This window comes from Columba livia, chromosome Z (genome assembly GCF_036013475.1).
Source record: "Columba livia isolate bColLiv1 breed racing homer chromosome Z, bColLiv1.pat.W.v2, whole genome shotgun sequence".
In the NCBI taxonomy this organism is placed as follows: domain Eukaryota; kingdom Metazoa; phylum Chordata; class Aves; order Columbiformes; family Columbidae; genus Columba; species Columba livia.
In genome coordinates, this window is record NC_088642.1 from 10,744,112 (window position 1) to 10,758,451 (window position 14,340).

General features: G+C 53.9%; 1 protein-coding gene across 1 annotated transcript in view; it reads left to right on the plus strand.

The window, feature by feature from the left end:
* LOC102097950 (receptor-type tyrosine-protein phosphatase kappa) overlaps window positions 1-14,232 on the plus strand; it is a 31,004-nt gene extending 16,772 nt beyond the window's left edge. The window contains exons 9-31 of the mRNA XM_065047149.1: window positions 614-711; window positions 2,044-2,236; window positions 2,458-2,569; window positions 2,707-2,953; window positions 3,229-3,268; window positions 3,795-3,900; window positions 4,081-4,148; window positions 4,436-4,578; window positions 4,719-4,806; window positions 5,428-5,498; window positions 5,905-5,941; window positions 6,648-6,745; window positions 6,930-7,046; window positions 8,133-8,290; window positions 8,368-8,503; window positions 9,246-9,395; window positions 9,573-9,672; window positions 10,197-10,276; window positions 10,706-10,840; window positions 11,428-11,553; window positions 12,140-12,297; window positions 12,580-12,715; window positions 13,340-14,232. Of these exons, the coding sequence (XP_064903221.1) occupies window positions 614-711; window positions 2,044-2,236; window positions 2,458-2,569; window positions 2,707-2,953; window positions 3,229-3,268; window positions 3,795-3,900; window positions 4,081-4,148; window positions 4,436-4,578; window positions 4,719-4,806; window positions 5,428-5,498; window positions 5,905-5,941; window positions 6,648-6,745; window positions 6,930-7,046; window positions 8,133-8,290; window positions 8,368-8,503; window positions 9,246-9,395; window positions 9,573-9,672; window positions 10,197-10,276; window positions 10,706-10,840; window positions 11,428-11,553; window positions 12,140-12,297; window positions 12,580-12,715; window positions 13,340-13,414 (2,672 nt within the window). The 3' untranslated portion in view covers window positions 13,415-14,232. The remainder of the gene's footprint in view (window positions 1-613; window positions 712-2,043; window positions 2,237-2,457; window positions 2,570-2,706; window positions 2,954-3,228; window positions 3,269-3,794; window positions 3,901-4,080; window positions 4,149-4,435; window positions 4,579-4,718; window positions 4,807-5,427; window positions 5,499-5,904; window positions 5,942-6,647; window positions 6,746-6,929; window positions 7,047-8,132; window positions 8,291-8,367; window positions 8,504-9,245; window positions 9,396-9,572; window positions 9,673-10,196; window positions 10,277-10,705; window positions 10,841-11,427; window positions 11,554-12,139; window positions 12,298-12,579; window positions 12,716-13,339) is intronic.
* The last annotated feature ends 108 nt before the right edge of the window (window positions 14,233-14,340 follow it).

Genomic DNA, 14,340 nt, shown 5'->3' on the forward strand with positions numbered 1-14,340 from the left:
CCAGGGAGGTTGTGGAGTCTCCTTCTCTGGAGACATTGAAAACCCGCCTGGACATGTTCCTGTGTGACCTCACCTAGGCGTTCCTGCTCCAGCAGGGGGATTGGACTAGATGATCTTCTGAGGTCCCTTCCAATCCCAAACATACTGTGATACTGTGATGCTGGAATAAAGCCAGCATGCCAGACAGGAAAGTAACAGTTGTTATATACAAAATCTTATCCTTACTTAGCGCAGTCCTAAAAGCCAATTGGTTACACATTTGCTTATGGCATTACATAATCATTTTAGTGAATAGTGAGCAATGCCCAACTAAAAGACACTTTATCCAAGAGTTTCAAGATAACGCGTTAAAGCGAGACTCAACTAATTATGCGGGCTTCAAAATGTCTAAAGCTGCAAGTCAGTCTCTCTGATTGGGTGTTTTGCAAGTCACTTGTATCTTTGTCAGACTGACCTAAAACTGAAAGGATTTACGTATCTTTAGGTTAGTAATTGCAGACAGGATTCATTCTTTTAAGTGCTAACGACAACACCAGGAGCTGCCTGCACGCTGCTCTGGGCTCAGCTTCCCCTTGCCCACACCACCTGTGACCCTGTCCTTCTGTGCTTCCAGTGCCAGACAAACTGGAGAAGCTGTGGCTGGATCCCAGCACAGGGTTCCTCAGATGGAAGCCGCTGCCCTCCTGCAAAGGGGAGATCATTGGATACCAGGTACCAGGGGAATAAGGATTCCCTGCGGTTCCCCTCACCTTGCCAGGCACCTCCCTGCCTGAGCTCTGTGCAGGTAAGCGAGAAGCATGGGGAAGGGAAAGCCACGATGAGCTGCAGTTCCCACCCAGTCCAGCTGAGTATCTCGCTGTGGTGAGCATGAGCATTTTCTGTCTCATCCTCAACATTTTCAGTGCTGTGTATTTGCACAGAGAGGTGGTGGGCGCTTCCTCCTATCTGGTCTTCCTTCCCAGGGCTGGGCAGGCTTTGCGGCTCAGTGTGCAGCACTTGGTGACGTGTCTGCTGGGGTGACCTCCCAGGGTTTCCTGTGCCTCTTGTTTTTATGTTTCCGGTTTCTGCCACTCAGAAGCCTGTGGTTTGAGTTGTCCTCTGAAAACTCCTCTTCTTCTTGGAGAGCTGCAGCATTTCCTTGAAGTTTCCTCAGTGTGTGCCTTAATGCACCTCTTCTGTCTGTGGCTTTGCGGCTCTTCCCACAGTGCGGCCCTGCTTTCCAGCACTGAGGTGGAGTGACACTCTTACCAGTGTGTCCTGTGATCTCTCTGAGGAAAGGCCTCTCTGTGGGGTGACAGGAACCCAGACATGCTGCTTCATCCGGCCTCTCTTAAATCTTTCCTGGAGAAAACAGCCAACAGAGGCCCTCATGACATTTCTTGTAGGTGTGTTCCACCTGCTTCTCTGCTCCAGACACCTCTATTTGTGAAAAGAGTCCTTTTTCTGGTTTCGGTAAACTAATTTTTTACATGTTGCCAAGATTTGATTTCCATAAAGACTATGACAGCTGCAAGGAAGGCCCAGGATCTCAGGAGAAATAGAGATGATGCATTGGAAATAGGGAGCCTCCATCAGTATCCCTTGTGGGAATTCTGTCTTTCCCTTTACATGTAGACAAAGCCTCTGGAGATCAACCTTCCACAAAAGGAAAGAGAAGTTCAGGGCTCCTCTTGTGGGGGATGTCACCACAGCACCTGCAGTGCGGCAGTATCATACCAGTCACCTGGCATCAGGCTCATTAGAAATATATACAGCTATCCAAAGGGACAGCATCCCCCTTGCACTCAGCTCTTCACAGAGGCTTTGTCCTTTGCTTACAGAGGCAGTCACTCTAACATCTTGGGTGTTGGCTTCAAATTCCTCCTCTTGTCTGCACGGGGTCAAGGCTCCTGCTGGTTCCCCGCTGGGAGCCTTCCACAGCTGGGGCAGGTGCAGAGAAGGGGAGGCTTGCAGGGGTGCTTGGCTCTCTCTGGGTATGCTGTGGGCAGGTTCCCAGAGGCAAGGTGGGAGCTGCTGCCCTCCAGCTCTGTCTCCTGTTCCCAGCTGAACATCACAACAAGTAGCACGCAGGACGGCAGCCTCCTGGAGATGGAGCGGCTGTGGCTGAATAGCCCTGTCACTGAGTACCGCCTGCCTGAGCACAGCCCTGGCAGCAGATATGTGGTGATGATACAGGGACTCACGGCTGCTGGAGCCGGGGCTGCATCACTGTGGGAGCTTCAGGCCAACAGCTCGGGTAAGGCTCGCTGTGTCCTGGTCTGTCCAGTGTGGTTATGACAGGTGTCCTGGCTGAGTCAGCTCTGTGTCCCCAGCCCTGTGGCCTCCTGGGTGGCCTGGAGGAGCCTGGGCACCGAGGAGCTGAGCTCCGCAGCCCGCACCACCCAGGGTTTCCCTGCTCCCTGCATGGCCCCTGCTGTGCTGCTTGCTGATGCTCAATCCCCAGGTCTTTCCCTCCAGATACCCCACACCCTCTCGACATCAGCTGCCACAGCATCCGTGACATCTCCCCATCCCAAGGGACAGCAGTGCTTCCTCTCCACCCCATCGCCCGTCCCTCTGAAGCAGTGAGGTGAGTGCAGCCCCAGCAGCTCTGCTCTTCGCAACCCCGACATGGGTTTCCCCACCAGCAGCACTTGCCCACAGCCACCCCCATCCCTCTCTCCCCGTCCCTGTCTCTCCCAGCCCTCTCACCATGCTGCCTTGCAGGGAGCACCAGCTCATCGTGGCTGTGATGGACAATGTCACGTCAGTGGAAGGTGCCTGTTCATGGGAGCCGCAGCCCTTCAATGCCAGCCAGCAGCCTGGTGCTTACGTGGCTGCTGTGCTCAACCTCACGGCCCCCACAGAATTTGTGTTGGGCAATGGGACCCACGGGCAGGGTTACCACAACGCTGCCCTTCACCCGGGTTGGGACTACATGGTCCTTCTCCGTCTAGTCCGCCGCTCACAACAGGTACCATCTACCCATCCCAGGGGATCTGAGGATGCTGCCAGCTGGGGCCAGGCCCCTCAGCAGGGTCTGGGCTGTCTGACAATGGCAAGTGGCAGTCCTGCAGAGGCTCTGCTCTGGGTTCCTGTGCTGAGAGCCCAGGCACCTTGGCAGAACAGTGTACCCGGGGTCCTCGGTCACAGCTGAGGCATTTGGTGGCCATGGGTGGGAGGCCCTTGCCCCCAGGGCAGGCTGTGGGGCAGGAGTGGCCTGAGCTCTCCCTCCCTCTCCTCCAACAGGCAGAGAAGTTCTCCTGCATCTGCTACAGCTTCTCTCTTGGTAAGTGAGCTCCTAGCTCCCTGTGCCTGAGGGTCTCTCCTGCAAGCTCCCTTTTCCCAGCCTGGCTGCTTCCCATGGAGAGGAGCTGGCTGAGAGCAGGAGCTGTGTGGTCTCTTTTTTCTAATTCCATCTTCATGCAGCTTCTCTGAATCTTGAGGCTACCTATGGTAGATAGGCTTTGGGCAACTGTGGGCCACTTGAGCAGGTGTGGCACGAATGTCAGTTGGACACTGTGCATTATTCCTGCATCTTAGTCCTAGTGCTCCCCTGGTGCATGTGTAACCCCGTAAGTGAAACTTCACTTGATTCTGGGCTATGGCTGGGGCAGTCAGAGAGACAGGGCTCACACCAGAGAGTATCACATCAAGCAAGTACCTACCCTTTCTGCAGCAGCTTAGCTATTCTCCAATGCACAGCCTGTGGCGGGAGATGAGGGAAGCTACTTTTCACCCCTTGCCCCTCTGTGATTTCCCAATGTCCAGTTTGGGCTCTGCAGGAGCCTGAGACTGGGCTATGCTGGTTGCAGGGCGGGAACCGGTGCCTCGGCTGGGCAGAATGTCTGTGCTTCTGGCAGTCTTGCTGGTGGCTGCACTCCTGGTACTGGGGATTTTGCTGCTCTTCGTGCTTTTCAGGTCAGTATGTGCCTCACCTCTCCTGCTCTCTGCAAGGCATCCAGCACCTTGCACTGCCTGGAAGTGTCCAAGCAGAACCTGAGATAAAGCAAGGTGGGAGGCCAGGGCATTATATGAGCAACAACCTCTCCCCTGTCTCTCTCTGCTGTTGGTCTATGGGCCTGACTTGATGTTTTGCAGGAGAAAGCACAACAGTTCAAAAACCTCAGAGAACAACAGTGTTATCCCCCTGCGAAAACGTCAAGGAGGTGAAGTATGAGCAGAGGCCCTGCATGTCTTGTCTGGACATACTGTCTGTTAAAAGCACAGGCAGGGTGCTTACAGGCTCTGTAAGGTCCTTACAAGAACAAGGGGACCAGAGCTGGCTGGCATGGGGAAAGTGACACCTCCTAGGAGAAAGAGACCTATACGGGGGAGAGACAATCTAGGGTTTACTGGAGTTCTGACCACCGCAATGCCAGCTCAGTCCCAGCTGCAGAGCTATAGGATCAGCCATCAGGCACATGCTAAACTGCTGGCTGCATGGTCTCCATAGGTGTGGGCAAGCTGAACACACAGATCCCAGTGGAGGAACTGCTGGAGGCTCTGAAGAGGTTCAAAAGGGCAGAAATAGAATCAGAGCAGACAGAGGATGAATCAGTCAACAGGCATGGCGCTGGGCGTCTGAGAGAGTATCAGGTCTGGTTTAGTTTTGCTTTTCCACCTGGCTGCACTGTCCACTCAGCCCTCACCCCTTCCTTGGGTGTGTGATGCAGTTGGCCTTGGCCAGCCCCAGAACACATGCCAGTGCAGAGTGGACTTGTCTTCTTCTTCTGCAGCAACTGTCCTCCACTTTGTTGCACCCCTGCGATGCTGGGAAGGAGCTGCGTAATCAGAACAAGAACCGCTACAACAGCATCATCCCGTGTAAGCAGAGCTCTCCAGGGGTTGGCACAGGCACTTGGAGGTGGCTGGGTAGTACAGGGTTCTGGTCTGGTGTAGGTACCACTCCAGCTCATTAGCAGAGCTGAGCTCCTTCTCACATCATCTGTGGCCACCAAAACCCAGAGGAATTTAGCAAAATTGTCGCGTTGGACCCACTATTTTATATCCAGTTGGAGAATCCTTGTTCTGTCCCTCAAATCTCCTTGCAAGCTCAATCATTCATCATTGTATTCCTGTTCCTGCTGTTAGTCGTTGCTGAATGCTGCCGTGTCCCATCCAGAGGTGGGTACTTGTGCAAAAGTGGAGGGAGTGACCCAATTTCTATCAAAACTTAAAGCTCCTCTGGGGCCCACATAGTGTGGACATTTGGCCACTGCATTAGCAGTCTTCCCCAAAAACATGTTGTATTTACTGCTCTGCCATGTCACCTTTCATCTTCTTAGCTGCTCTCTACCTCTGAACATGTCCTGAGGCCTGAAGTACTGCTGAGGAGGGAGAAGACAGTCCCAGACTTTCCTAAATTACATTTTCCTCCTTAAACAGACACTTAAGTTGGTGCCCTAAGGAGACAGTCCACTAACTCCCACCTCCCTTCTCTTTCAGACGATCACTGCCGCGTGGTGCTACAAAACTCTGACACAGAGAATGGCTACATCAATGCCAGCTACGTGGATGTAGGTAGTGAGGAGCTGCTGCCCTGGGCAGGGTGGAGGTGCCTGGGCAGGGCAGGAGGGGTGTCTGTCTGCTCCAGGTGGGGACAGTCCTGTTGACATGGGCAGCCCCAAGGTCTGGCACTTGCTGCCCTCGAGTCCTGCCAGATCGGGGGGTGTCGCTTTCCTTGTGTCCTCTCTGAGCTACTCGGAGTACTCTGAGTTTCTGTGCAGTTCTCGTCTCTAACAATAAGGGACCTGCATGAGGGACAGAAGCCAAAATACAGTCCCTGGGTACCCACTCTGTGCTGGCCAAGTGTGGTGCTGTGGGACACAAGGGCTCTGGTGCCTGTAGGGATGGGTCCTTTATTTCGTTCCCTGTTAAACATTTAACCCATGTGATCGGAGATGTTTGAACTTCTTTCCACAGAGCTACCGGAGTCCACACTTCTTCATTGCAGCTCAAGGTAGGTGCTTCCAGCCCTCATGCTCAGGACACGCTTGTCGCTGTTGTGAGCACTTTGGAGTGTGAGAGCTAATAGCTTGGTCCAAGGTCCTGTGTCTCCTGGGCCTCTGTCTTAGATGGTGGTTATGGCTGCTGCAGGGTACGGAAGGCCTTAGTGGCAGTTTGGTAGTGACTAGCTGGAGCTAGTCCCTGGCTGAGGACTAGCCATGTTCCTTCCACACACAAGCCTGGTTTGTTCATTTTGGTGGCTGGTGTGACAGGGACAGACTTGCAAATGCCTGACACGTCTGCACTCAGTGCACTCGAAGACAGGATCCTTCCAACGGTGTGAAGCCAGGATGGGTTAGTCTGCTCTGCACAGCATGTGGTGAGGTCTCCTGCTCCTTACAAACCTGCAGAAATGCTCTTCAGGAAATAGAACCCTAAATGTGGGAGCAGCTCATGGTTGTCTTGAGCGTCTGGATGGCAAAGCCCCTGAAGCAGCAGTGAATCCCTCATGTACCCTGGGCTCAACTGCCCTCCCTCTTCCTTGTCGCCATTTCTAACATTGGTGATGAAGCCAAGGTGCCCATCACCACTGGTCAGGTGTTGCTGTCCCCAGGCAGAGGGAACCCAGGGCTTCTCATAGCCTGGGAACATCTGAGTTGTGCCTGGGAGCACGCCCATGGCTTGGACACTGACACAGAGCTCTCCTCTTCTTCCCCAAGGCCCCTTGCCTGGCACAGTGGTGGATTTCTGGCAGATGGTCTGGCAGGAGAAGACCTCAGTCATTGTGATGCTGACGGGCTTAGTGGAGCAGAACAAGGTAGAGAAAGCATCTCAGCCTGTGCTCAGCTTGGGCCTTCCCAAAGCCCAGGCTTCCTTGCCTGCTTTGCTTTGTTCCTGGTGCAGCTAGCAATGAGGGCAGAGAGGAGCTCCGCACCACTGCTGGCTTGCAATGCTCCTCTCATCAGTTTGCTAGTGCTTAACAGTCTCACTGCTGTTGACAGACCAAGTGTGAGCAGTACTGGCCAGAGCAGGAGCAGGTATACGGGGACTTCACTGTGACACTCAACAACACCAGGACCACCACGAGCCTTGTCACACGCGTCTTCTGCCTGCAGAAGGTAAGTCTGGCATGTAGCTGAGATGCGGATGTGAGATGCTTTTGGGTTTCAGCAGCTGGTGGGAGCTGTTGGCCAAGAGATGATGTGGGAAGCCATGCCTGGTCTCCAGCATGATCAGGTCAGTGTTGCTATCACTGGATGCCACGCCAGGGCATCCGCCCCACGTTTCTGTGCTAGGCAAAGGCAAAAAGCTCCAGTGGTCACCTCAGCTGGGTCTGGACTGATGATGCACATGGGCAGTTCATGCATCTTTAAGGGCTTGGATGAGGCGACCACAAAGCTTATAAATACAGTTAAAGAAGTGCATCCAGGATGATGGGAGAGGTGCCTGCTTGTCCTGGATTAATCTGCAGAAGGTCCACATTGAAGCTCTGTGGTCACACAGCTCCTAAAGCTGAAGAGATACTTTATAGTTTAATATAGCTTAATTACAATTCTCAAGATGGGTACTTCTGCTGAAGTTGTAACTCAAATAATAAGCAGAAATGGAAGGAGATGCAAGGAGGAGAAAACAGGTATCATATAAAGAAACTGCAGTTATGCATATTCTCTTCTTGTCTTGCCCTTGTCTAGCTAAAAGGTAAAGTTCCAAGATCACCTGATGGTGGGACAAAGTTCATTAGTTCAGGTCAAGTGAATGTGATATTTAGGGAAAAATACATGATGGGCTGGTAACAAACATCACTACATTCACATCAGTGCAGAACCAGCCTTAGGAAATGCCTTAACTGGGCAAGCCAGAGCTTTTCAGTGACTATGGAAAAACTCTACGCTGTGATTTTTATTTTTTTGCTTCCTCTGGGGCACAAGCTGTATTTACCGCTCTGAATTCACTGTACACAGCATGGGGAAGCAGAGAACAAAGTGAATCGTGTGGCTGTGCACTGTATGAATTTGGCCTTTGCTGTCTGACGAGCTATACTGGAGCAGTCATTGTCATAGGGGCTCTAGGGGGAACAATGGGTGCTGGTTCCCCCACTAAGTGATTTTCTCCACTGCTCTCTACTTGCTGGCATGCAATTACTTCACACAAGTTTCCAAGCTAGCTGCTGCTCCCTGCTCCCAGACATGTCTCCCTCTTTGCAGGCGGGCTGTGCTCTCCCAAGAGTGGTGGAGCAGTTTCACTACCTGCTGTGGCCAGACCACGGAGTGCCCAGAAACCCTGCCCAGCTCCTGTGCTTAGTGGAGGTGGTGAACAAGAGGGCTTTGGAAGCTCCTGCTGGACCCGTGCTGGTGCACTGCAGGTACAGGGCTGAGAGCACTTGGGTGCTGGGGCAAGGCTGGCTGTGGCAGCACTGACCCCAATTTTCTGCATCCTCAGCGCAGGGATTGGGCGCACAGGTACCTTCATCGCCCTGGACTTCCTCCTGAAGATGGGGAAAGCTGAGAGGAAGGTGGATGTGTTTCACTGCATACAGAAGCTGAGAGAACAGCGGGTCAGCATGGTGCAGACCAAGGTGAGGAGAGTTACCTGCTCCCTGCACACGGGCAGGCTGCAGATCTGCTTCCCACCCTTCCCAGGGATGTGGTGTGCAAAGCCACGCTGGCCATGCTGTACATGGTCTAGCCACAGGGACTGGAGCTGCCAGGTGATGGAGACTGCAGGATCTCATTTTCACTGTTGTGTCTAAAGCCAGTCATGATCCCTGTTCCCCTGAGACCCTCTGAGGTGTCAGAGGCATTCAAATGTACCAGTCATCCTGGTACAGAAGGGCTGTCTTGTAGGCAAGAAGCATAAACGAGAGTTCACGTGTCGTTCAGGTTTTCAGGATGTCTGCCCTCATGGCATCTTCTGTGCAGCAGTGTGCTGGACTAGGGACTACGTCCCCATGATCTGCTCAGTGCTGGGACACTATGCAGGAAACTAAGTTGGGTGGCATCATCCAGCTGCTTGTAGGAGGACTAAATAGTTCACTGGTTTTCTGGGTTTCCTTCCCCAGAGCAGGGACCTGGTCTAAGAGGGGGCATTAAACCACAGGAAGATGGTCTTGTCTGGGTTGTTGCAGTTGCCGGCTGCTTCTCAGAGCAGGGCTGCCTGCACTGAGAAATGTCTGGGCTTGGGACCCCACAGCAGGAGGCTGAAGGATGGACCTGGCTCATTCCTGGCATGGTTCAATGCCAGTGAGCTGGTGGTTGGAAGTCCCAGGGCTCCTCACAGAGCTGCTCCAAACTATGCAGCTGACCCATGTTCTCATGCAGGAGCAGTACACCTTCCTGTACGAGGTGCTGCTTGAAGGCTTGCTCTGTGGCAACACCGGGGTCCCAGTGGAGAGCATCACCAGCCATGTTCACTGCCTTCGAGAAGCTGAGACCTCAAGGCACAACAGTGTCCTTGAGAAGGAGTTCAAGGTACCACCAGGATCTGGTGAACTGAGTCTGGTGCTGTGGGGGACTGATCTGTGAGGCCTCCCTGCTACTGCTCCCTTCCCCAGCTGTGGGATGGAGATGGGGGAGCATTTCTCTGGGGTGGCTGAAGAAGGGGAGGAGCTGACAAGCACGTCTTGCTTGGCTGAATCATCCCTACAGGCCCTGCAGAAGTTTTCTGAGTTGTTCGAGCTCATGCCATGCAGAGAAGCAGAGAAACCCAGCAACCAGCCCAAGAACCGCAAGCCAGGGATCCTGCCAGGTACTGCTGAGAGGGCTGGGCAGGCCCTTGTTCTGCGACCCAGCGCCTGGGAGCAGCATGGGGGGATGATGATGCCCTGCTGCTTCCCTCCCCCACACTGTGACACTGGCACGTTATATCCAAGAACCAATTTTAATTTTCTGGTTGGTAATAAATGTGAATTAGTCTGGTCCCTCCACAGGAGCAAGACCACATCCCTGCTTCCTTCTGCGCTTGCAGGTGCTCCTGGGATAAACATGTCCCTGGGTCTAACCTTTCCCAGTGGAGGATCCCAGATGAGGCATTAAGGATCAATGAGGATGGTGGACCTGCTGTGCCTCTGTGTCTCTGTACATGGGGTTTTGGACATGCCATGTCAGGCAACCCTGAGCTTTCATAGCCATGGGGCTGGTAGTGCCTGTTAATCCAAGCTTCTCCAGCCCATATCGCAGGGAGCCACGATGACCCCACTGCTTTCAGGGCAAACCCCTTGCCTCTGTGCAGGGAGACAACGGTTTCATTTCTCCTGCTCCTTGCCTCCACAGCGGATTCCTGCCGGCCCATCCTCATGTCCTCGCTGAATGCAGATGGTTCACCAGGTTACATCAATGCCGTGTTTGCCAGCGTAAGGCTCCAGCCCCATAAGGGGGTGGGAGCTGCTGAGAGCAGCAAACCACCCCCCCTCCCCAGCCTCACTGCTCGAGGCCAGGGTAGACCATGCTGCCCTGGTCTGAAGTGTCCCAGCTCTGGGACTCCTTTCATAGTGATTATTTCCCAGTGGCTGTGGCCCTGCTGCCAGGAGGTGGCCCCCGTGATCAGCCTAAGCCCTGTCTGCACAAGCAGCTCGGGCCGGCCGTGATGAGCTGAGGGGCCAGCGGGGTGCAAGCCTGCTCTGAGCAGGGCTGGGGTGCCCTAAGTCTTCTTGGGCTTTGCTCTACTGCTGGACCAGAAGAGCCCTGGCTGGAGGGAGGCAGACAGCTGCTCCTGCTGTTAGAAGGCTGTCAGGGAGTGGATTGTGTGATTTCTTCCCCCAACACCCTGGTGTGTTTTGCAGACATACACCAAAGAGGACAGACTCGTCATCACCCAGCTGCCTTTCCCCACCACGCTGGTGGATTTTTGGGCTCTGGTCTGGGATTACACCTGCACATCGGTGGTTGTGCTGAACCAGCTCCAGGAGCTGGACCAGGTCAGGAGCCCATGCACAGCCCTGCCCTACCCTGTCTCCCCATGAGCCTGGGCAGTGTACTTTCTGCCTTTGCCCCCATGCAGCTCTTCTCACAAGAGCTTGCTCACCGCAGGAGCCCACTGCAAGCTTCTGGCGTCCCCCTGGGAGATCCATGAAAACAGTGCCTGCACCATGCCCTTTCCCTGAATACATTGCAGGCCAGGCTGGACGGGGCTCTGAGCAGCCTGATCTGGGTGAAGATGTCTCTGCTCATGGCAGGGGTGTCAGACTAGATGACATTTAAGAGACCCTTCCAGCCCAAACTATTCTAAGATTCTATGGCACTACAGAAAAGTGGTGTCACCAGTCTCACAGCAAGGGAGCACCCCTCGGGTTTTGGTTACCCCGGTGTCTTCTCTACAGAAGTGCAATTCTTCTGACTGCAGCACTGTGGGTTGGTCCCTAGCAAATGGCAGGCAGAGCACTCCCATGCACACCATAGCTTATCGATGAGGGGCTGGTGTGAGCACACCCACATGAGGTGCTGAGCTCTGCCATGCTTGCAATTCAGGGCTGTGTGTGATAGCACACCTGTCTTCCCCCCGCAGACATATGTGGAGTTCTGGCCCACCCAGGATGAAGCTGCCTATGGCCGTTTCCATGTCCACCTCATCTCAGAGGAGCCTGGAGATGGATTCACAACCTGGACATTTGCTCTCACCAACAAGCAGCAGGTAGGTTTTTTGCACAGAGGTGGCAGAAGTCCTTCGAGAACAGCCTTTGCAAGATCTGGAAGAACCAGTTGGGCTCCGGAGTCAGCAGGCTTTGATTTGGGGTCAAAATTAAAGACGGGGTGGCAGAAGCCACAAAAGTCAGAGGGATCTGATGAGGTCCTGGAAGGGCACTGGCCAGAGCAGGGTCTTTTACCTTGGGAGAGAGGTCAGTCCCAAGAAGATGAGGCTGCAGGCAAATGTACAAGGCAGAGGCACATTTCCGTAACTTCCTAACTTGGAGGACTACAGCTGCTGATAGAGTCTGTGCATCTTGGTGGTGGTCTGTGGTTGGAGAGAGCTGTCACAGGCAGCTGGACACTGGACCAGCATCAGTCTGAGCTGTATCCGGTGGGCAGCCCTTATCTTGTGCTATGTCTGCCTTCTCAATGGAGGTCAGTGGCTAGGATTGGGCCATTCCACTGTGGAGCTGCTGCCTTGATCCAGTGTGCATGGCTGAGCCAGGACTGACACACGCTGTCCCTCTCTTTCCTCCATGAATCCAAGGGGCGGCTTCTCTGCCCAGCCTACTGTCTTTCTTCCCCACTAGCCCAAGAAGTCTGCACTAGAAGTCCAGTTCTGGCAACTGAAGGACTGGCCCATGCAGCAGCGTCTTCCCCCGCACCCTGCCACCATCATCAGCCTGCTAGGGAAGGTGGAGACACACCATCGGCAGAGACAAGATGGGCATATCCTGGTCACCTGCTGGTGAGTGATGTCTCTCAGAGGAGCAGCCTTGGCACAGAGCTGGGTCAGCGCAAATTGCACCAGTGAACTTGGGTCACAGCAATATCCTCAGCCCAGGTGGAGGGTGGACATATGAACATGAAATCAGCTGTGTTGAGGGAGAAAGGCTTCCTGTGGAGGCTGGCTGTGTGCAGGATCTGAGGACATGACCATCCTGAGAGTATGGCTATTGGGACATCTGTGAGGCTCAGCACTGCCAGGTGACCCCAGGGCAAGTGGCTCTCACCTTGCTCTCCCCTGCAGGGACGGTGCCAGCCGGAGTGGAATCTTCTGTGCTGCTGGTTTCCTGTGTGAACAGATCCAAAGTGAGGGGCTGGTGGATGTATCCCAGGCTGTGAGGATGCTGAAGAGGCGGCGGAGACAGATGATTAAAGATGTGGTAGGTGCTGACTTCAAACCCAGCCAGGGTGACAATAGCAGAACAAGAGCCATAGCCTGGACTGTCCCAGCAGCTGCCTGAGAACCTAGCTCAGATCATCCTATTGGCAACAGGAGCAGATTAGAACTCTAAAAATCCTGCTTTCTGCTGCTGGGACCAACTCACTGACTTAGGGGCAGGTTCTGCCGAACTGGATGGGCAGCAAAGCATTCTGTGGGCTGAGTTGCTCCTTTCTGGTCCACCTGGCCTGCTCAGTGCAGGGCTGCACTGATGGGTGCTCAGGTGCATGTCCTGCATCCACCTCACCACTTGGTCTGGGTGCTACAGGCCATCATAGGATGAGCACCCTGGATGGGAGTGAGCAGCAGATGCTACATGTCATGGATGCTGGCTCTCCTCCCAAGAACAGCTGGCTCCAGAATTGGGGTAGCCCAGCTCCCAGCTACATGGGAGCACAGGCACATGCCTGTGATTCCTCAGTGGAGGAAGGTGGTCTCCAAAAGAGAGGAGAAGAGTGGGCTGTACCTGCACCTGGCTTGCTCAGGAAGCTGTTGGCAGCCAAAGCGGGCCTTCTGCTGCAGGTGTTGGTGTACCATGTTCTCACACGCATCCTTCTGTCCACAGGAGCAGTATGGGTTCTGCTACGAACTCGCCCTCAGTTACTTGAATTCATTTGAAACATATGGGAATTTCAAGTAGAGGTGTGACCACAGCCCATCTCCAGCCAGGACTTTGACTCTCTTGACAGCCCTCCATCAGTAACAGTGGAAACCAGAGGAGATGAGAGGGGTGTGTGCAGCCCCAAGGTGCTTTACTCCCCTGAAAAAAAGCCATCCCAATGGTCTTCTGCAGCTGGAGAGCACAGGCTGGAATGTCTCCAAATTGTGATCACACTTTGAAGTGGGGATATGACCCTTTCCTAGAGTTTGCACAAGAACTTACCTGGAATCACAGCCCAAGCACACAGACCAGAGCAGAGGCATGATCATTTGACCTGTCCCATCCAGGCTCCCTTGTTGCCTCAAGCAGTCCCAGGGAAAGTGGGGTAGCTCCACCAACACTCAAACTGTGTTTTGCCAGGGAAGCATCAAATGGCTGTAAGATCCATGGATCTCAAAGGCACAGGGTATCTGTCCTACTTTGGGAGAAACATGAAGCCCAAGGCCAACAAGAGCCAAAGCAGGGACAATCCACAGCCCTGCAGTACTAGCCTGGTTCTTCCAGCCCACACAATCCCTTCCTGGATTTTCATCTGTCTGATGCTGATTCAGGTGCTGCAGCCCTACCAGGTCCAGCGAGGCTCCCTCACTAGTCCCTCTGGCTCCACCATGACAATCCCTGGTTGTAGCACCTCAACTCAGACACTCTGGATGTTGTTCTGGCAGGCTACTTCCCAGAAAAGGGCTGCTGCACCGTGAATACTGGTTCTGCCTTTTCTGGTCAAGGGTAAAAGGCTTCACAGCCACGACTGACCCCATGGCACTGTTCTGTGGCTCACCAATAAAGGCTCTCTTCTGGCCATGGTGATAGTGACCTTTGATTTTCACTTTTCTTCCAGATTTGACCCGACATCAGGCCTGTGAAAGCGCTGAGACCACACAGGTCCCTCAGCTCTAGCCACAGCA